The 23740-nt window shown below is 38.4% G+C and overlaps 1 protein-coding gene across 2 annotated transcripts in view; it reads left to right on the forward strand.

Moving 5' to 3' along the window:
* Nucleotides 1–281: 281 nt before the first annotated feature.
* The window catches only part of fgd5a (FYVE, RhoGEF and PH domain containing 5a), a 52959-nt gene continuing 29500 nt past the window's right edge, over nucleotides 282–23740 (forward strand). For both annotated transcript variants that reach the window (XM_030134532.1, XM_030134533.1), the window contains exons 1-6: nucleotides 282–556; nucleotides 2369–5090; nucleotides 14015–14132; nucleotides 16707–16765; nucleotides 18677–18707; nucleotides 22313–22464. In XM_030134532.1, coding sequence (XP_029990392.1) covers nucleotides 547–556; nucleotides 2369–5090; nucleotides 14015–14132; nucleotides 16707–16765; nucleotides 18677–18707; nucleotides 22313–22464 — 3092 coding nt within the window. In that variant the 5' untranslated portion in view covers nucleotides 282–546. The remainder of the gene's footprint in view (nucleotides 557–2368; nucleotides 5091–14014; nucleotides 14133–16706; nucleotides 16766–18676; nucleotides 18708–22312; nucleotides 22465–23740) is intronic.

Below are 23740 nucleotides of genomic sequence, written 5' to 3' on the forward strand. Positions count from 1 at the left end.
TCACATATTTCCGGTTCAAATCCTCTCACAGTGGGTTTGGTCATGTCTGCTCCTAAACAACAATGCAATGGAGCTGAGTCCTGAAGCAGTTTAAAGCACAATTCTGTAAACATATGCATAATTTCCCACTCTGTTCAAAAATGTCCAAAGTTTAATGCTGGGTATTGCAAAAGTGAAACATGGAGAGAGAGGCTCTGTGTCCAGGTCTGGTCCTGGTCTGTAGTCCTGCCTCAGGAAGCGCCAAGCCGCGCCTCCCGTTTCCACAGGAGCGCACCAATGACTGGAGCATCAGCACTGGAGAGAGATACACGCCGGCTGAAGACGCAGCTGCCACTTTGCAACACAACACACGCTTCTGTGTCACAAGTCCACTTCCACTGGAGAAAAAACGGAATGTTCTACAACTCTTCTTTTACAACTTGATTTCCCCGCAATGTGTTCGGGGTTGGATTAAGTTTCAGTGTCCTTTGGAGTCGGTTTCGGGAAACGGTCGGTGTGTGGAAAATGAGGATAAGTGTGGAATACCGTGGATGATGATGTCCCACAATGAACGCAGGTTGGTTTGGAATCTTTTATACTGATGTTAATTGTCGACAAACCGAACTTTTAACGTTTTACTGCAAACAAAGTAATGCTCCGTGTGTTTATTTTTTATGGGTGGAGAGCGGGGTGTTCATTCTGAAATTGGCGGATTTTGTTTTTAAAAAATGTGTTTCTTAATGTTATTTCTAAGAGTAATTTAATCTTACTTGATGCAGCCTTCTGCAGGTCTTGTCATGTATTGTTTCAAAGTTAAAACAATATAGCACTAATACAGATTAAACATGCATGTATTAAATTTGAATAATTTCATATGCTACTTATTGCTGCAGGGATATAGGATGGGATATAACCATAGATTAGTAAAGTTGTTTTAATGGGATGTCACCACAGGGAATTATGCTCTGTTGGTGGATTAAGATCATATTAAGAAATTGGATTATAATCCATGTCTGTGGGGAGAGGCATACTCTTCTAAGGGTTTGCAAGTGATTAAAATTAGACTTTTAAAAGTTGACCAATGTTTTTGGCTGGCAACATGTGGCAAAAAAACTATATTTTAACATAAAAAATGATAAACCCATTTTGATCGTAAGACTTATTGTTATGACTTGATAGGTGACATTTCATGATGAGGACACAGTCTGAAATCATATCCTGAAAGCCTGGCACAGCCAAGGTCCCAGTGTCTATCTCTTCCTTTGTTTTTAAAACATTTGTTTTAATTGAATTCTTGTTGCATAATTCATATCCTGTTGTTTGCAGTTGGGTGCTTTGTCAGACTGGGGCCTCTGTTTTCTCTCCCAGTTTTATTGTTCTTTGACGCACTCAAAGGACCTTTTGCCAAAAAAAAAAACTACATCTATGTGTGTGTTTATGTGTCTCTGCAAGGCAGTGTGAGTATGTTTCGTGAGAATCAGGGAAGAATGACGAGAAGGAAGTCCATTTGTGTTGTGAAAATGTGGACTCCTAGAGAGATTTGTGGAAGAGTGGTGGGGAAACATGCTGTTAATGTCTTTCCCCCTGTGTACAACATGTGTGGAGATGTAAAAGAGGCTCTGCTGGACTGGTTAATAAACTGTACCTAGAAAAATATGAAATGAATATGGGAACATTAACAATGGAAAATATGTACAACATAAGTGTCGGAACAGTGATTTAGTAATTAATGACATTTTCTCACATAACATCATTTTCAAACTGAGAGCAAGTAACTCATAAAAGACACAGAGAGAGTGAACAATATGAACAGAGATAGAGTGCACTCAGGGTTTAATAGGATGTGCGTCAGGGCAGGTACTAAATAACAGGAAAAGACAAGGGGTGTACACACTTTGTTAAGTATGGGTGTGTTTCATGACAGTTGTAAATTTCAGAAGTGTACTCAATTACTTGACTATTTTTCACTTAGATAGATTTTTACAACATTGTGATGAAGATGATTAGAGATTTAGAGTTCCTAATCATCCTTAATGCCTTCACACTGATATACAATATATACGACTTCTGTAGTGATTACAAAATCATCTTTTTAAGTTCGGAATAACATAAACTAATTAATTGTTAGACCCAAACCTGCTTTTAGACCTCAGCCTGTATGTGTCATTTCCCAGACAATGAGATGTTATTGTTCCTCCTCTAAGTACCCTGTGGCTCTGTTGTTTTTCCTGCTGATAATGTCCACTGCAGCGTTCCGCGTGTCACTGACTGCTGTGCAGAGCTGGGCTTCCTCTTTGTATTACATGGATTTTCATCATTGCAATGAAATAGAAACGCTGCTTGAGTGACTTTAACAGATTTGTCAATATCTTCTGCTCTCTTTTTACAGATTTTCAGAATCCACTGCAAGTCCCTCGGCCAAAGGTCCGCAGTCATCTGACCATCAAAGTGCAGTCCAAGCTGATGTCCAGGCCTTCTCCCCCTGTCCGTGGTTCTAAACCTCCTGTGGCCCCCAAGCCTAGACCCCTACAGGGGGAGCCCTGCCTTCCACACAGCCTGAGTAACGGAGACGTGGCTCACTCTGATGGGGAGAGTGAAGACCTTCATGAGATGGCAGAGGAGAAAAGTGAAGGAGAGGATAACCATACTAACAATAACACTGGAGACAATGATAAAGAGGACATTGTAGGAGAGGAATTTAAGGCCAAATCAGATGAAGCAGGTCAGATATTGAACAGTGACGGTGATGTAGACAGCATAGGCTCTGAGGACACAGTTAAAGCAGATACTACTGAGGATGAAAGTACTGACAATGACTTGAACCAGTCTGAAGGTGGAAATCACACTGACGATGAACGAACATCAACACCTTCACTACTTGCTCCTGAAACAGAGGATGAAACAAGGGATGAGGAGGAACAGAGTGAAATACTTTGTGTGACTACAGAACACTCAGATAAACACATAGAGGAACAAATCCTTGATCAAACACTCGGTCAGGATGATAAAGACAGTGATTATGGAATCAATGAAGCAGAGAGTGAACAAAGGGAAGACTGTAGCTCAGTTAAAGATGAGAATGAGCTGGAAGCGGGAGGATTTGAATTTGGATTCAGCGTCCTGCCAACTGTAACTGAGGAGTATCCCTATGATGTGATTGGCCCTGCAGATGATGCTAGCGATACATGTGAGTCATGTGAAACAGTTGAAACTGGGGACACAGAGACCTGGCAACCAGAACGGGCTACAAAAGATCTCTCTGGATGTTTTCGATTCACATCCAGCACTGAGGATGTTTTTGGGCCTTATTCAGTCATTCAAGCTGTTCCAGCAGATATGACTGACACTGCTGACCCAGAGTGGAGTAATGATGACACTGATGACAAACCATCCGGTGAACTTCAAACACCAGGTACCTCTAACCAGGAACCTTACTATGTGTCATCGGATGATGTGGACAAGCTAGAGGATAAGCAAATCCTCTCAGAACAGGGTGATACTGAAGAAGGCACTGAGCAGTCAATTCAGCACGAAGACAAAGCAAAAGAGAACGAGTCAGCAGATGAGTATGCAGACATTGACGAGTCATTTTGCCCCCAAGATGCAGATGACTTGGAGCAGTTGGAGTGTGTCTCATCAGAGGATTATGTTGAGATAGGTGATGAAGAGGAAGAGGAAGAAACTGAAAAGAAACATATCAAAGGAAAAAGTGTGAAAGAGAGAACAGCTAAACGTGAACAGGCTTTCCTCAGCCAAAGGAGAAGCTGCCAGCCTCGCCTCAGGCTCTGCAACATCACAGTCCCAACAAACTTAGACCTGGGCCGCACTCCAGAGCTCACCAACAGGGTGGTGTTTGCCCACACCACTGAGGCCTTCGAGGAAGACATTGAGGAGCTGGACTGCCATATTGTGCCTTACTATGAAGACACAGATTCAGATAGTGAAGAGCATATCTACGAAGAGGCAGGATTTGATTCAGAAGGTGAGAACTTTGTGACACTAGACCGAAAGACTATTGTGACACGGTCACGGTCTTATTCTGGTAAAATTCCAGGTTATGTCCCAGAGACTGTTCCAGAGGAGCCGGGAACAGAGTACCAGAATCATGATTACTGCTCAGTGGCTTTGGATAAGAACAATGAATCGCTTGGCCATTCACCGCAGCCTGGGGTCAACAATCTGATCCCGTCCATGAAGTCCAGGCGCTTCTTGTTGTACTCCCGGTCTGCAGAGGGTCCAGAACTCTCCTTAAATTCTCACACAGAGTTCGATCTATCTCAGAAAGATGAGATCAGGTTCAAGAGGAAAGATGACACCCTTTCCCTCCCATGTGTTATAACTTCTTCTGGAAGCTTCTCCCAGCGTAGTCATCAATCATCCAGTGGTGTTTCCACACCAACATCTCTTGTGGACATCCCACCTCCCTTTGAGCTGGCATACATCACAAAAAGACCAGTAACTAAGAGTTCACCATCCCTTCTGATCCAGCATGAGCCAAATGACAAGTCTAAGAAGAAGAAAACCTCTTTTAAGCGCTTTCTAGCACTCAAGTTTAAGAGGAAGACAGATTCAAAGGGATTTAGTGATGGAAGTGTCCGTTCTTCACGGTCTTCCTCTGAGTCCAGCCACCATGGTCCAGTCAGAGTCATAGAGCTTGATCGCAGGAGTACCGGCAGTTCTCCTCAGCTCCAGTCTCGCATTGTGAACCCACAGCAGCGTCCATCAGACCTGCCATCCACATTTGTCCTCTATAAAGACCAGCAAAGGAGAAAGGGGGACAACAAAGCTTATAGCAGGGGTGGAGTCTCTAGAGTGGAGTCCTTCGAGGAGCGTTCGCGACGGTCACTCATGCCACTGCCTTTGACAAAACCCCGCTCCATCTCCTTCCCCAGTGCAGACACCTCAGAGTACGAAAACATCCCAGCCATGAGCTCAGACTACGAGAACATCCAGATCCCAGGCAGGCCAACCAGATCACATACTGTAACTGAGTTTTTTGAGGATCCAAAGCGAACAACAGTAACCTGTAATGAGAATGACGGCTATGTGGATATGAACAGCTTCCCTGGGATTGACAGCAAACCCCAGACATCAAAAGCGGACACTGAAAGGTACCGTAAAAGCACTGTTTAAAGTTTTATACAATGCTTAAAGGACCAATTCACTCAAATTAAGTAATATTTCATATTTTTCTTGTTATCAGTAGTCATATCTGTCTGACACTTCTACCTCACCGAGTATAAATGAGGTAATAAGACTTTTGTTTGCTCCCAAAGCTGCTGACAGTGTGTTCTTTCTAGTGTTGTATCCAATTTAATAATAACACTACTAATCCGCAGAGGTGTTGAGTCTGAATCAAATTATTTTCGTCTTAATTGTAGTCGAGTTGTGGCATAAATATCAGTGACAAGCATCAGAAAACAGGACAAAAATGACCAGAACAAGGCTAGATGCCTCTATAATTAAGCAAAAATGATTTTCCTTTAAGGAAACCTTTAATGCAGAATGAGGAGTATTTATCAGTACCAAAAAGTAGTCAATAAATACGTTTCAGGTTCAAATTGTACATTGTACTGTGTTTGTGGTGCATTTTTTGTAGTACTGTGTAGAGATGCCTCTTGATTAAAATCACTCTTTAGTATAGCCAACTGAGTTGTTGGGCCTGTACCTACCCACTCAGGTGTAATCTTGACCTGTTCAGGTGACTGATACCTTAACAGTGTATCTGTGATGAGCTCTGGGCTCGTCTCCTTTTTGTTGGAGAGTTTGCAGTGAGAGATGAGCAGCCTGCTGTGTCAGGCATCGTCAGCTTTGGGAAGATGGACTGTGCTTAAGGGACATCTTACTTGTGTTTTTCATTTAGTGAATTTAGAGGTCACATATGGTGCCCACTGCTTCTTATGTAAGTTTTAGGTGATAGAACATCTAATGGCAATTGAATAGCTCACTGGGTGCAGGTTATTCACATTAGTGAAAGTCATTATAGGCTGCAATTAAAAGTGAGAAAGTGTGGGGGTGCCCACGACAAGAGAGCTCCTTTCACATAAGGAGGAAGTGAAGAAGGATGAGGAAGAGGTGAGAGAGTGAGAGGAGGGGATGTGTTAATAGCAGGAGCAGAAGAGCAGAACAAAGAGTATGGTGATAAAGTAAGGTAAAGGTGGGGGAGGGGGAGTCAAAACATAGAAAGGGAATAAGAGCAGTTCTGGTGTAATTGCTCTCCTGTACCTGACACTTATGGTTAAGTTTAGGAGGGCTTTTATTAAAGTGGCTCTCTCCAGGGTGTTTCTCTTGCACTGGACCCTTGAGGGGCCACAGGATTTACTGCAATGTGTGATAGAGTGAGGAATCACTGTGGTCAGACTGTACCAAATTACCCCAGCCTGTGCCACAGTTTCAGCCACTACGGGCTGCAGTCTTTCCCCAGTCTTAATAAAATAGTTGTGTTTGATGACCTGTGTGTAGTCAAAGAGACAGGCCATTACCAAGAGCTCACTAAAAGGCTTAAGATAATCCTGGATCACAATTCCTCTACCTCAATATATTTCTATTTCATGGTATAACCATTGTTTTATAATTCATGCAAAGTTAACTGTTCTCTTTGTCTTTTTTAGCCATTACCAGCACCACATCACAATTAAGATCACCACTGTAAATTGTTATTAATTATGTTGTAAGCACTTTGTAAATCATTAAGAAACTGTTGAAGCACATTTTTTAAAATGGCAACATTTTTGGTCATTTACCTTCTCAGCGAGCTGTCATACTACTCCAGTTTAACTGAATTTAACCAACATCAGCATATCTAGTACTCAAAATGTTCCATTTGACATATCACATTATACAGAAAATCAAATGATCAGATTCATACATTTATGATTTCCCAATTAGTGTTTTTGTGCACTTCTCAGTAAGGCTCCTGTTGCCTGTTATAAATCACAGCAACTCATTTTTAAATGGTGTACTTACTGATAAAGGACATGATAAAGAAAGCTCATTTTAAGGTGGAATCTTGTTACCTTTAATTTGTACAACTTTTCACATACATTTGACTCAATAGCTACTCTCCTACAGGTGCTATGTTTAGCAGAGGACATCATGCTGTATATTCTCCACTGTCTCTGTTTCCAGTAAACCTTATACATATCTTTGCAGTTGAAAACCTTCCATTACACACACAATGGTCCCACAGTGTGGGCTGTTTTCTCACTGTGATGTTATCGATGTGGCTCATTGTGTGGTGGAGGTCTGTCACCACTCACAATGATGCAAAGAACCTATCTGTCCCATCAGCTCACCTTCATTACATTCCCCTGGAGATGCTTCTGTTGCTGGGGCCACTCTTCTATGTGTCTATACATGGTTCATGTTTATTTGAGTGTTTATATATGTCCACAACGGACCGCCATGTGTAGTTTGTGTAGTTTGTGTTTGTCTTTACGTGCAGTAGCAGTCTGATCTTCCACTAAACTCTCCTCAAAGCTTGACGTTGCTGTTGTCCCAGGTTGCCCAGGCTGATGATGGCAGTGATTTATTGAGAGCACATTCAACAGTCTATGTGGTTTGTAGGTCCACAGAGAAAAAGCAGATTTTTGTGGTGAGGAAAATGACCAAACGGCCCCAGAGCAAAACACATAAAAGAACTATGCCTACAGAAGCAAACATGCAGTTTTGGAGAACTTACAAAGCTGCTGTCCACAGGCTTGGCTTGTTTCCACTTGTGTGATTAATGTATAGTGCCATTCAGGCAGTACTTTAGCACAAGCATTCAGGCTATGCAAAGAGACATATTCATTAGCAAGCTACAATAGTGTACAAAGGCATAAGAAAAGGCACACTAATGATTCATCCCAAGCCTAACCAAGGTGTTTGTCTGTAAAAGTGTGTGTTCATGCATATGTGAGCATGTACACTAAATTACAAGTCAGTGCTGCTTTATCAAAGATAAAGCCCCCTTTGAGAACGCAGCCTCAGCAGAATCATCACCACCGAGGAGCATAGTAGCAACAAATAAGTGTTGAAAAAAGCATTTTAGTGAAGAAAGAAAGCCCAGGAATTGTCATTGTGTTCAGCTTCTAGGCCATTAACTGTTTCATCAACTCTAGAGGGTTTCAGGTTGACACAACAATTACACAAATGTGATGTTTTCCCTGTACAGACAGTAAACACTGGAACAGCTGTATGCTTTGTAAGGTACTGTTAATATATGTAGATTTGCACATCTTAAGCTCACCCTTTGGCATCATTTTCAATCCAAATGGTTAAACATGAACATTTTCAAAGTGATGACAAAGCCCTGCCATGGCCTCCAGAACAGCTCCTCCGCCCACTGTTATGTTAGTGTTAGTAGTGATGAGGGAGCCATCTTAAGTACATTGTTGTGCTGGGTGGTGGCTGTGTGCTGTGTGGTGAGGTGGTGGACAGGGTGTGTCGTTGGCTCGCCAGGCCTGGTGCCAGGCGCTCTGAGGTCATTGCCAGGTCATCCCCGGGGAGGAAGTGTCCAGCCTAAGGAGCTTCCCACCAGCCTGTTTACAGGAAATGCAGAAGGAGGGCGTAGATCTGACAGGGAGGTATTGAGGTGGAGGACACGGGGGGGATGAATAGGATAAAGTACAAGGGGGGGTTACCGTTATGGGGAGGAGGTTCCCAGACTCTCCCTTGAACAACAAAATGAGGTGTGGTCCCATCAGGAATGCCAGGTCTGCAGTTATTGTTGCTCTACTTTTGTCAGGAATGACCATCACACCCCAAAGAGCATTTCTAATTCTCTTGGTACAGTGAAATAGAGGATAAATCAAATCTGAGCAGAGGTTATAGAAATATCACTTCACAGGTGAGACAGCAACAGAGAGCTCTACCCTTCACAAATCACTTCATTACTTACATGGCACAACAACAGCAACATAACAGCCTCAGGCTTCATGTAATCATCATTACCCAAAACAGAAAACACTTCCGAAGTGCTCCCAATGTTTCAATCCTCACATCAGCATCTCAATCGTACATAGTTAGTAGGTTGGAGCCAATTCAACTCTACCTGTATCTTGTAATAGTGCCATTACAAGCAAAAAAAAAGCTTCTCTGATCGTCTCTAATATATGTTTTAGCTTTCAAAGTTTAACTCAATTGAATTACATATTACAGGCTTCATCAAATTCACAGGATGAGTGGAAAATGTTGTCTTGTTGATTTGTGTGAATTTGACACAGTAGATTTAACTTTGCAATGCTATAAAAGATGCTTTAGTTGGCCGGTGTAATAGTATTACCTTATTATTGGCCGAGTAAAGAGATTCACATATTACTATATAACAATTTCACATATTTGCAGGTTTAAAAATAGAAAGGCTGGTGCTGCAATAGCTGTTTTGGGAGAGAAATTGGCAAGACTGGTGTTAAAATAATCTGAAGTTTAAGAAAGAGATGCTTGAAATGTCATTTTTTTATGCCTGAAACAGATTAGTTATAGCGTGATGTCCACATAAATCAGATGGATGTGTGGTATATATTGTTTTGTAGGTCTTCTTGATGGTATTTAGAATCAGTTTCTGTTAAAGGTTTAATGTGTGAGGTATAGGAGGGTCTAATTGCAGAATTGAATGTAATTATATTTTTATTGACATTGAATTACTAGAAAATGTGAATTGTGTTTTCATTATCTTAGAATTAAGTGATGTAATTTGTCTACAGAGGGAGCAGGTCCCCATCCACAGGGTCCACAATGTTTCACCGTCACCGTTTCTACAGCCACTCAGAGCAGACTTCCTCTTCCTCTTTCTGTTTTATAGCAAGTAGCTTCCAGCATTAAGGCTCTTTACTGCCCCCTGTTATGTTTAAGTGGACCAGAGACAATAATCCCTTTAAAGAAAATGCCCAGATTGAACAAACTGTGGTCAATGTAGGTTTGCATTTATTAGCAGCCCTCACAGGGATGGAGAAGCAAAGGATATTCAGTTGGTTTCCATCTGCAACATCCCTACTCGATGCTACTAAATATTTAAAACATCAATCGCGACTCAGACTCATCCCAGTGTATCGATTTTGCATCCAGTAAACTTTCTCAATATTTATGATCAATAAGCCTCTGTGGGGGAGTAGGGGATGATGACAGTGTTATTGTGTTTTTAGAGTATGGCAGTCTTAATAGATTCACATAGAAGGCATGTAAATATGCAGAAATAAAAGACACTCTGCTAGTTATGTAAAGGGAAATGTAAGGACTCAGTGTGTAATATTTAGTAGCATCTAACGTTCCCTTATGGCGACCACTAAAGTGCAAAACATCCTTGTGAGAGCCATTGTTTGCTTTGTCTGTTCTTGGCTTTTTAATTAAGGGGATATTATATTGGTAGTGTACCACAACACTGGTTTCCAACTCCTACAAAACAGGAAAAAATGGAGTAGAAGAAGTGCATTTTCAGTTACAATAGTGACTATGAACTGACACCTTCTGCTATCAATATAAATACCTCATTCTAAGGGAAGGAAAACATAAGTGTGCTTAATTCTTTGTGATTTAATACTAATGAAAACATAATTTTGCGTATTAAATTCCATATAATCCTATAATCATAGCCCCCTGAATTTACTCATTGGAACTTTAATGACAAAAGTGCTTTAATTAATTCATGTAAAAATCAGGTTTTTATTTTCCTCTTTTTCTGGGAGATGCGGTACTACGCTAAATTGACCACATCCTTACAGTACGACAGAAAAAGGTGCATTTTGTGAAAGCAGATTATAATGGTTGAGGATGAGAAGGTGAAGGTGAGCTAGGATTTTCTTTTGTTCACATTGAGGAATTCCCTTCGCTGATACAATAAATCAAAGCTTACAGTATGAATAAGCCCAATGAACACCCATCCCGACTATTCTCTTGCCTTTCCACCATCACCAAGGAGCCCAGATCAGGTTAACCTGTCTACTCTGAGGTCAACCGTGAGTAATGGGCTGTAGCTGCTTTCTTCAGCCCACCCAGTTGGTGGGACTGTGTTTGAGTCTGTGGTGTGGCACGGACCCTTGTGAAGTATGAGTATGTCTGAATGGAAATGAAGTTCAGCAGGGAACTCTGTTAACCTTTGGTCTTCTAATAGCTTTCTACTCTCTGAACACACCGGCGGCTGTTTAAGACATTAGTCAAAGGCACTGTGGGTTTCATGTGTACACACTATAGGTGTTAATGTGTGTCGTTTTACTTGTCTGGACATGGTATTTTATCCTTCACAGATAGAAGAGATTAACTGATCTGAAAGTTTAGTAATAGAAAGTTGGAACAGAATGCAAAGAAGGCTTCATCCATAATACATTAACTGGAATTAACTTTGGAAAAGTCACAAAAACTGACAAACTGAAGCCAATAATCTAGGCTGTGTTGAGTTATCAGCAGGTGGGGATGTAGGCTATGATGCATATGGCTCTGATAAACAGAGTAGAAGAAGTATTTTGACATTGTTTTCCATCTAAAATGGCCAGTGATATGTTTCTTCATTAATTAGACGGGAATAATTCAATCCCCTCATCAGTTTTACAGATATGTTTTTATACTTAATCAGAATATCCATGAGGAAGCAAACAGCAGAGTAGTCAGCAGCTTTATTTTTATTCCTCATGTGCATTCACTCTTTTTTCAAAAATGTTAAAAACCACCTCAAGTAAGCAAAATTCAGGTTACAAGTTTTTTCATAAATTTCCATAAACATTTTCCAATGCAAAATACTCATATGTGCAATAAATACTGTACATTTTTGAGAATCCACCAACTAAGACATGAGAAACAAAAACTGAGGAACCAACGAAGCAGGATGATGCACAAACAGGGGAAGCCAAAGCCACCCAAGGCCCCATCACTGAACTATACCATGAATGGTTTAAAAAGCATGAAAACCAGTGTATACAGTACATTTTGTTACATCCTGCGATGCCTTTTGCTGTTTTATGTTATGTCACGTTTTTTTTTTTTTTTTTAATTTAACCTTTATTTAACCAGGTAGGTCAATTGAGAACCGTTTCTCATTTACAATGGTGACCTGACCAAGAGGCAGCATAACAGGCAGATAAAACAGTAAAAACAAAACAAAGATACAAATAATATAGTTACACATGCAGTCTAATGATTCATCTTATTTAAATGAGACGATAGGAAAAGCATCCAAGTCTGCAACAGCGTTAAATGTTCTCCATTTGTCGCTGTGTTTACAATTCGTGTTATTTCATTACCAGAGCCGCAGTATGCATTCGATCAAACATACTTAATGGGTTAGAGGACAGTAATTACCACAGGTAGCATTTAAAGGGATTACATGGGAAGTGACCGTGCCCCTGGCTGTGCCTCACAGGTACAGCTGCACCTCACAAAAGGATTACCAGTGTACATACACAACAGTGCAATCTGTGAGAGGGACGAATCATGAAAGAGATTACAGTATGTCACCAGAGGACAACATGTGAGGACTGCAAATGTTCAGAGACACACACAGGAAGAGGAAAAAGGAGGCTAGAAATAGACGTCTCCAGACATATCTGCTTAGATCATTGTTCAGTGTTTCGAGTGTTTTGCTGCAAAGGTATTAGATAATGGCGATCCAACCTTTCATGGTCCATTAAAAATATTCTGGGTCCTTCACTAAAGCAAAGCTAATGGAGATGTGCTGAAACATCAACAAACTGAGAGAAGGTGTGAGTAAATACTTAGCTGCAGCATTAGTGCAATAAGATAGGCTTAATGTAGTTCTAACTGCATTAAACTGAATAAACCACAGGTGTCAAACATGCGGCCCGGGGGCCAAATATGGCCCGCCAAAGGGTCCAATCTGGTCCATGGGATGAATTTGCAAAGTCAAAAATTCCACAGTCTTGAATTGAATTAAGCAAAAAAAAAAAAAATTAGCTTGAATTTAGGAAAACATGTTGAATTAAGCAAAAAAAAAAATCTTCAATTAAATAAAAAAATCTTGAATTAAGCCAAAAAAAATCTTGAATTAAGCAAAAAAAATCTTGAATTAAGCAAAAAAAAAAATCTTGAATTAAGCAAAAAAAAAAAAATCTTAAATTTAGCAAAAATTCTTGAATCAACAACTTCAATTTTTTTCTTTGTTTTAGTGCAATAAATAACATTAAATTATGAAAATATTTACATTTACAAACTATCCTGTAACAATTAAATGTGAATAACCTGAACAAATATGAACAACTTGAAATGTCAAAAGAAAATTAAGCACAATTTGAACTGTTTTCTTCCTGTTCCTCAGTGTTTAGTGTCTTTGTAGATCTGATCCATAATGCACATGTAGAAATTATAAGTGGAGGCATAATATTGTTAAAATTGCACTTATTTTTCTTAAGAAATTTCAGTTTTTTCAGGTTATTCGCATCTTTTTTGTTTGGATAGTTTATAAAAGTAAGTATTTTCATAATTTAATGGGTTTTTTTTTGCACTAAAACAAAGACAAAAATTTGGAGTTGTCATTATTGGAGATCAAATTTAGCTGAATGTGGCCCCCAGACTAAAATGAGTTTGACACCCCTAGAATAAACCATATTTTAGTTATTTGTTGACCATATTAACCAGTTTTCATAAATATAGAATGTGGAAAATGAAAGAATAAGAAAAAAAGTTACTTTATTTAATCATAGGTTTAACCAGTGATTTTTGGAGTTATACCTGTTTTTATATCCTTCTGTCATTGTACTACACCTGATTATCTCACTTTAATTATGTATTTGACAAATAAAGGTTGTTTTTTGTTGTTATCTTTAAGTCTGATATCTGTTGAATGAAATTAACCAAAAAAAAGTTTATGTTACTAGATTTCACAACACTAAGTACTATGTAAACTTAACTGGATTTAAATTAAATTCATTAAAAAATTGAGAGTAAATTTGGCATTTTATACTACGGTTAAATATACTTAATAATCTTAGATGTCAGTTTTGATGATCACATTCTTAACAGGTTATATCACAAAAATGCTCATATTATGATGATGTTTTTCTATGTGTCAGGCTTTCATTCATTCTGTGTTTGGTCTTATTCTTGGCAGTGCCTACACAGAGCCTTTCCCCATGAACCCCATCTCTGCTGGGCTATCAGGGGATGAGGACCACGGCCGGACCTCTGAGGAGGAGGAGGGGGTCACAGAGCCGAGCTTTGACAGACAGGTGAGATATAACAAATCACACCAGCACAGAGATCCTGATTGTCTACAGCCCTCTTATTATCTAGGTGCTAAACTAGACCAACTTTAAGAAAAAAAAAGGTTTCTTTTAGTCTAATTGTCCTAAAATAATGTTGATATTATCTGCTCAAAAGTAAAAAATTATTGTCTTCAGATTGATTGAATTATTGGACAAATGTGGTTTTCACAGGTCAAATTCAACATCTGTCTTCATAAAGCATATATTTAAAGGGGTTATATTTTGCTAAACCCACTTTTATTAGTCTTTGGTTCATTTATTTGTGTATTTGGACCCTAATAGTTCATAAATTTTGAATTTGAACCCTCCAGATGCTGCAAAGCTATCTTTATATTAATTTTGGCAAAAATTGGGTGGATATCTACAACCTGTTTCAATTCCTGCTTACTTTGTTACATATATAAGTAGTTTCATCACAACATTTGCACATATAATGTTTGTCAGCTGCAGCGGTTGTAGTCCATACTGAAAATATATCCAAACTTCAAGACAATTACGCTGGTCTACAATTTTTTAGAAATGATTTGCTTCAGAGATTAAATGTGCTAAATGTTACATATTTTAATAAGATTAATTGGAAAATAAATGACAAAAGTGCCGGTTTGCTGATGTTTCCAATGTATATGATTAAGTGTTATTACACATATATATTGGTTTATGTACATTTATATAATAGTTTTATAAATCTTCCACTAAATAGAACTTGTAAGTGAATGTATTCTAATGTGCAGACAGTGTTTTGAAGTAGATCTTGTAGCTCTGAGACAAATATTCCTTTTGAGTCAAACCCATTCTCTTGTTAATTCTTGAATTTCACATTTTGACCCAAGGCTGTATCTTGGAAAGTTCAGCCAACCAGTATTTTTTGCTTGATTTTTCTTTATCAGTGACTCTTGTGGTAAAATTTCATTACTTTTATTCTGGAAGCATTTTCCTTGTAGACCAGTGTTAGCTAAAATTTTCAGTTGTTGGTTGTATTAATGAACATAAGTGGCTGAACGGGACAGAGCAATATGGTCAACAACCTGGAGGGGGTGGGATGTGAAGTGGCTCATTTGCATTTAAAGGGCCAGTGCACAGAACGACCTTTCTGGTGTCATTACTCAGAAACAGGGTTGAAGATGGACCTGTGGAGTTGAATTAATGAAGAATTTCAGACCCAAGCATAGCATTTACAGTTTATGTAGACCACAGGGAAATGTTTTAAAATGCATAATTCCATTTAAAAAAGCAAAATATCACTCCTAATACCTAATTCTGTGTTACAACTTTTTATTCAATGCTCTTCCGACTAATTACCACAAATTTTACGTTTCTTGTTAGCATTCATACATCATGTTAAATGCAGAAACTAGAAGATGAGGTCTTTGAAATGAAGCCTGATAGCAATAATATAAAAATAAATAGATAACATGAATATTGGACTTCCATTTCTGTTGTGTACCCTAACCCTGGCTTGTATATGAAAAGGTTAAATACAATTACAAGATGTTGCGCTTGTTTTTGGGTAAAAGGAGCAGAAATTTTTGTCACGATTTAAATCAGAGGACTATACAGTATGTTGACGCACAGATAAGATAAGATAAGATAAGATTGACATGTAAAGAAGTAAATACAACAAAGTACAGATAAAAAGTAGTAAAGAATAGTTACAGTAAATAAGAAACAGATAAAATAAGAAATACTTGTAGAGTTCTTCCAAATATTGTATGTTATTAAAAAATACTACTACACATACTGTTAATAAAGACACATACAAGTAATTTGAAGTGATAAAAACTTAGTTTGAACTGTAAATGATACTTTCCATGATGTTAATATAATAGCAGAATGATTACTGTTGAGTGGGTAGTCATGATAAAGTGAAGGCAGCCATTTTACAGTTGCTCAGAGATGGACCCCACCCGTTCTGCTACCAAAATAATATCAGGCCCATCACGTGGCCTGCATTTCCTTGTTTTCTTCTTCTTCAAAGAAAAATGCAGTAATTTCAAGAAAAACACAAAGGAGAAGGACCGTAAAAGCAGACGTGCCACCAGGAACATTGTTTCACTGTGTTTAGTTTTATTTTGAGGAAATGAGGACAAGTTAGTGTGCTTTTAATGCAGCATTTGTGAAATCCCCTACATGGGGAAAAATAACACTGACAACACTCCGGAGACTTGCTAGTAGAGGCTTAAATGGTTATGTTTTGGCTGGGATGTTTTGAGGCCTGTGATTAGCCTCTAAATCAATGGGCAGCATTGTTGTCACCACACACGCAGCCTCTCATACATAATGCATCTGAATTTAAAAGTCCGGTATTTGGGGAAACCTTCATGTCTATGCAGCACTGTAATGAAATAATCAGTCTTATTTTGACAGCAGGAAGCTAAAAAAAAAAAAAAAAAAAAAAAAGTAAATTTGCTTTTGTCGTCAGTCTCTTTAGCTCGTGTAGCACCTCCTATTAATGTTTGAGAGGAATAAGTGCCCACAGAGAGCCTTTAAACATTAGCTGTGTTCATTCATCTCCCACTGTTCTCCCTCCTTGTCACCCAGATTGATGGACGATCCCGAGCCTTCTACATCGCCAAAGAGCTCGTCGACTCAGAGAGACTGTGAGCATCTGCGCTCCTCAGTTTCCCTATTTATTCTGTTTTCCTGCATGTCTTCTCACACACAAACACGCTGCATCCATCGTATGATACTTTGTCATATTAGTTTTAGATGGAAGCTCATTTCCATCATAGGATGAAAAAAAGAAATTATCCTGAGAATCAAAATGAAAACTTTTTACAGTAATGACCCAGTATGTCAAAATTAATGATATACTTTTGCAAAATTTTGAGTTGGTATCTCAGAAAAATGGCTTAATATCACAAAGAAATGGAGATATTTTCACAAAACAATGACCAAGTGTGTCAAAAGTTTGAGTTAGTGATATAAAAGAAGGACCAAGTATCTCAAAATTAATGAATTTGGATGTCAAAAGAATACTGTGTTACCTTCACATCATGAAACACCAAGTCTTTTGCGCTACTCATTAATTTAGAGATTGCGATTCAATATTCTGATAAACTGACATTTTTATAAGATACTACCTCACTGTTTTGGTCTACAAAGTGATTAAGCCAATACATTGTTTAAAGATATGAACATTATTTTTTGATACTAAAGCATGATTTAGAGATATTAAAGTGTTATTTTTGAGATATTAAGGAGTGACTTTGGGATGCCAAGGTGTGATTTTGAGATACTAAGTCATTATTTTACATTACTAGGTCATTATCCTTCTGTTTTGAGGTACTTGCACATTATTTTTTTATCCTAACTCTTCATTTTGAGACGTTAAAGCATTATTTTGAGATACAAAGGTGTTATTTTTTATAGACTGTTATTATATTTATATACTAAATCATCATTTTGAGATACTAGGGTGCTATTTTTTATAAACTATTATATTTATATACTAAGTCATCATTTTGATATACTAAGTGTCTTTGGGATACCAAGGTGTTTATTTTAAGGGCATTATTTTTGAGATACTAACTTAATAACTTGAGATTCACTATATGGACAAAAATATTTCGAAGCATCACAAATACAATGTGTAGGACTTCCCATTCCTGTTGATTTGTTTATAATGATAAAAAAAATGCTTATGTCATAAATATCATTATAAACATCAAATCAGTATTATGGTTAGAATGTGGCAATTGCAGAAATCTAGAAGTAGAACATTATAATCATAGAAAATCCAGTATTGGGTAAAATTATGTAGAAACAAATTTTGTGATAGTTTTGGATGAATGTAGACAAAATTAACCCTAAAGATGAAATAAAATGATGTTTGCAATGATGTTTATATCACGATTCCATGACATTTTTATTACCATCTTGTAGTACAGCCCTGTTTGCAAACACCCGAATTCAGCATGTCCCAGTACTTTTGTCCAGATTTTATTATTATTATTATTATTATTATTATTATTATTATTATTATTATTATTACAAGATATTATTTTAAAGATACAAAGCCAATATTTTATATAATAAGTTGTTATTTTGAGATACTAATGCATTGTTTTGAGTTACTATCATTATTTTCAGATGATAATTCATTATTCTGACAAAGTGTCTCATTACTTTAAGATACTACCTCATTATTTGGAGATGGAAAGTCATTATTCTGAGAAGGTTCCCTCTTCCATAGCGTTCCTCTCACTTGTATCTCCTGTGCTCATGTTTCATCTCCTGCTAGGCTAATTCATGGAGCTACATGCAGTGTATGTAGCTCTGACTCATCTGCAAGCGTGACAGCCCAATTACCCAAGTGTCTCCTAATAAATACACCAGCCTTGTCCTTGCCTTGCTGCACACTTAACCATTCTTCCGATGTAGTTTCCTCATCATGCATAATTTAAATAATTTAATGAGCCTTGTAGAAAGATTAACATTGTTCTGTCAAAGGTTTTAATTCCTTTCCAGAGTTTAATTATATCTTGTGTTTTTCTTTTCTTGTTTTCCAGACACGTCAGTGCCCTCAAGTACCTCCAGGAGGTAGGAAAACCTTTGTTGCCACGCCACAAGCATTAGTCCTGAACTTTTTCTTTTCTTTAAGGCCTATTAAACGTTCTTGAAGACCTGCTGATAACATCATATCCTGTGTGTCTGCTCTCCTGTCTCTGTCTCCTTCTTCTCCTCCTCCCCCTGTTGTAAAGCTCAGTTTGGGATTATCAATGTTGTTGCAGCAAGATCAACTTCCTGGTCTTGACAAAGTTGACATGTTGCACTCTGGTGTGTTGTAAAATGACGCAGCGTGCACACACCAGGCTGATGCAGTCGTGGTATCTTTTCTCAACCGATATACGCATGTACTTGGGCCACTCAGCTGGCAGCCTGCCACGTAAAGGTCAGGAAAAGGCTGTTGGGGCCAGTTGTGAATGTTCCCCTCAGTATAGTAACAAGGCGCCTTAATGCAGGATGGAGGATTTAAAGGTGAGCAATGGTAAAGCTTCTGGAGGTGAGCTATGCTTCACAGCCAGCTGCTGTCATCTGCCTCCATCATTTCTCACTCACTGCCTGTCAAAATCAGACTTCTCTCCTGCAGAGTTTGGGACAGTAATGATATTTACCAAAAAAGAAAAAGAAAAAAAGACAGCAGGAAATAACCTTCCAACACTTTGAACAATAAGATGATTTAATCAAACAGAGGAGGCCCACAGGAGAGGTCAGAAGTAACAATGGAAGAGCTGCTATTAAGGTGATGGTTTCCAGCACAAGTCTGACAGGTAGAGCCACTGAACCCAGAGAAAGCCATCAGTCAGCCTCTACCTTATAACCTTGAATAAGGTCATAACCTGAATTTCTTATGTGTGCCCCCTCACTGTGATTTATGAAAGCCTGCTGTGGGCACTAAAGCAGCTCTTTTGTTTAATGTGTAATTTGAGGCCATTAAGAATCAACTAATGCAAATATTATACAATGGACCCCTCTAATGATCATAAATCTCATCATGTATTAATTAAAATAATTAGGTGTTGCACCAAAGTACACAGAAACAAATGCTGCATGTCAGCATGATTTTGATTGACATCTTGTCAGTAATTGTGTAGTGCAGCCTGAGCTATTGTTCACTGTGTAAATGACCTGTTTTCACAGTTTCTCTCACTGAAACTAACTCTGTAACCTTGGCTCATGCTCTGTTGTGTTACTGTACCTCCTAATTGAATCTTTTTGCCACCTTTGAGAGGTGACATTGAAGGCTATTTTCATCCCTTTGTTGCATAATTCATAAGCACAGTGTTAGGGTCTTATTATTCTACAAAACTTGAAAACGATGATATGTGGTGGTATTAGTTACTGTCTGATGCAGACTGATGTCATTATTTGCATGAAACTGACTCCACTTCAGTGGAGCAACATGTACAAGCGCACAGTTTGGGGAAAAACAAGAGTGGTGTTAAGTGAGAGGCACATATGAGCTATTGTTCCATTGTTTGATAAGGAATAACAAGAATACAAAGAATTTCCAGACCCTGTCTCCACATAGGAAGGGAGGCCATGCTCCTCTTCTGCAGGGCTTTCCCTATAACAGCTTGAACGTATGAGGCTCCAGACTTATTATTTTTTCTCGTTTGTAGCCTATGACCTCTGAACAGATTCTATCTGTTGAGTTATGACCGAGCATGACTGGCTGCTCAACCAAGTGCTTAACGCTGCTTCTTGACCTGCCTTACGTGAAGAAAATAGGGATAAGGTGAAGAGTGAACCAGGGAAACAGAGTCAATCTCATTCACAGAGCTGTGTGTGTGTGTGTGTGTGTGTTGGAAGGGTTTTTAAATGTATTTCACAGAATACATCCCTTCCAGAATAATTTACATTTCCCGAATTCCACATTGTCATTATTATTACATACATTGTTATTTCAGTATGAATGAATGTGGCATTCACACAATACTGCTACAAAGAGTCATTCTGAATGCCTATTAACACTCACTGATATGCTGTAAATATCCAGAAAACACAAAGCACTGTGATGTTTTTGATGATGAAAAAAGGTGTAAATTATTTTCATTGAACTCATTATTTTCTACAGCATCGACTAAAAAAAGAACAAATTAATTTACAGTTCCAGTACATTTTGTTTGCATGTAGTGTCTGAATTGCAAGTTTTTTTCCTTTCCTTGTATTAATTTCTTCTACTTTTGCATGTTAAATATGCACACACACACAAAAAAAGACAGAGATATAAATAACAACAATAATAACTACACTTGTCCTGTCACATATGTATTTGTAGTCAACACTGTGTGCATAGACTGCTGTGGTGCAGATACACTTTTGCATTTTGCTATAAAGGTCACAAGATTTACAGGTATTTAGGGAATATAATTACAGAAATGAGAAATAATATTTATAACTGTACTTTTGTTAGAATGAAATTTAACACAAAATGATGTTAAACCAAGGATGAAAGCCCAGAACGGACAATACATTAGCACTAACAAGAAACTGTCATGGTTTAATCATGGAGTTTAATCTGAAACTTCACCCATAGATTTCACTAAAAAAACACACACAAACAACAAATAAATTAGGGTTTTATGGAATCTATTGATTTCCTATTTGATTTCCCAACACATTATGCTTTACTGTGTCTCCAGAAGATGAATATCAGTAAATATAATGTTACCTAAACATATAAAACCCATCATGTGTGTTTATTTGTTCATGTGTTAAACCTGGGAGACAATCACAGTCGACTTAAACTGTTAACTGAGCTTTCCCTCCACATGACATGATGAATGTTAACTCACGGAAGGTCGATTGTGCATGATGAACGGCTCATCCTGAAGTGCTTGGTGTCACCACGTTACTGTATTTCAAAGCCAACTGGGACATCTCTCTTTGTTTTATGTCTGCGATTGACTTGAAACTGAAATAAATGGGCTCCAGACACTTATTCCTCATAGACACACTATGGCTTTATATATGATGGTGGTTTGGCAGACATCTTTGCCCACAGAGAAAACTGTGATTTTTTTAAGAGTGCTGACATCTCCTAACGATTCACCTACTTTGAGTTATTTTTTGTCTTCATTTGCGGAGTAAAAAATAACCCCACTGCTGGTTTTTCACTCCTGTGTGCCATAACTCTTCATCTTACTCCTCTTAGTCACTGACGCTGCAGCTATTAATGCCTGTTGCGCATGTTTTATGAGCGCTGAATGGACTCAAATTTGTTGTATATTAGAGGATTTTAAAAGGTCTTGTCTACAAAGAAATGAAAAGTGGCCTCGAGATACAACAACACAGCTTTGTGTCAATGCGTACCAAGGTCATTATGCAACAACACCTGGTGTGTAACTCATGTGCAGCCAGCGCCGCCTTTCCTGAATGCCTGGACAGAACCCAAAGTGTGGAGAGGCACTGAGGTGATATGAAGGGAGGGTGGCAGCCAGGAAGGATGTTTAGGAGGATCTGACCTTCCTTCCTTCCTTCCTTCCATTTTCCCTCTGTACATTCCTCGCTCCTCTATGACTTTCATTTTTCCCGCCCTCCTTCCTTTCCTCACATCTTTTTCCTACATTCCTCTCCTTTTTTTTAGCTCCACAAAATGAAAATCAGCCCTCATGAATCCTCTTTTTTTCTCTCCTGTTTAGGACTTCAGATCAGCAGTGGTTGAGGCAGCAGGGGAGGAGGGGGAGCCTGTACTGGAGGAGCAGAGGTTGGGGGAGATATTAGGCGTTCTGCCTCAGGTTTACAACCTACACAGCAACATCATCACCGAGTTAGAGGAACGCATCAGTCAGTGGTAAGAGACAACGCACATGAGGATGGTTTTCAGGCTCTAAAACAAATTTCCTGAATTTTTACACCACATAACCTTTTAGATTAAGTCAGGAAATTACCATGTGCAGTATTCCTGATTGGCTTGATTGAGGGTGCTATTAAAACTACGAATACATAAAGAACAGCATATAATTGCATAGACCAGAGAGATTATTAGAAGAATGGCTATTTCACATTGAAATATGAATGTAGTCAGAGCTGTACTGAACTCAAATTTATCACTCCCTGTCAGGCGTTATTGAGTTTTATAGCACCTTAAGTACATAGATATGTAAGTATTACAGGGTACAAATGAGGGACATTTGGAAATTCTTCAAATTGATGCAGGAGAAATTGTTTTCTATTTGTATCCTGAGCTCAAATGTTACTGTCTGCAATGTTTTATTTGTTTCTCCAACAACCTACAATCAGACCATAAAGCAATTTCCTTTATGCTTTAGATGGATATTGAATTTTACAAGGGGTACCAGAACCATTCATATTCATCCTGCCACTTTCATATGTATTTTGTGTTTACTTGGCATTAGCAGCTGTATTTTGATAATAATCATCAAAATAAAAAGAAGAGGAAGGAAAAGAAGAAGAAGAATGTATTGTATTTGTATTAGGATATGAAACAGTGTACAACATTCATCAAAGTGTAGAGCAAATAGAAACAAGTAAAAACACAATCACAAAACTAGAAAAGCACTCGGAGAGCACAGACTTCTGCCAAGGCAGATCAGACCTCCCCTTCGATCACCACCAAAATTTAATCATTTGTTCCTTGTGCCAGTATCAACATTTCCTGAAATTTTCATCCAAATCCGTCCTTAACTTTTTGAGTTATCTTGCATACAGACAGACAGACAGACAAACCAACGCCAGCAAAAACATAACCTCCTTGACGGAGGTAACAATCATTGTAAGGTCCCTCAATGTCAGTCACACTCAAAAAAGTCACATCTTGGCCTCAATGGAAATTAAAATCTGTTTTGAATAGATGAGTTTTGATGATGGTTTGAATGAGGGCAGATGAGGGCAGTCACAGATGTATTATGGGAGTTTGTTCAAGACACACAGGGGCAGCTATGGAAAAGGCTCAGTCTCCCCATGTGTGTTCTTGCATTAAAATCCGCTAGTTTGAAACACTTTGATTAGTTTTGTTATATGTGGTTTTGTGAGTAAACCAAATACAACATGGTTTTTTATTACTTACTTTGTCAGATGCTGAAATAGTAAAAGGGTCACTGATATAT

The sequence above is a fragment of the Sphaeramia orbicularis genome, chromosome 5, assembly GCF_902148855.1.
Source record: "Sphaeramia orbicularis chromosome 5, fSphaOr1.1, whole genome shotgun sequence".
Lineage (NCBI taxonomy): Eukaryota > Metazoa > Chordata > Actinopteri > Kurtiformes > Apogonidae > Sphaeramia > Sphaeramia orbicularis.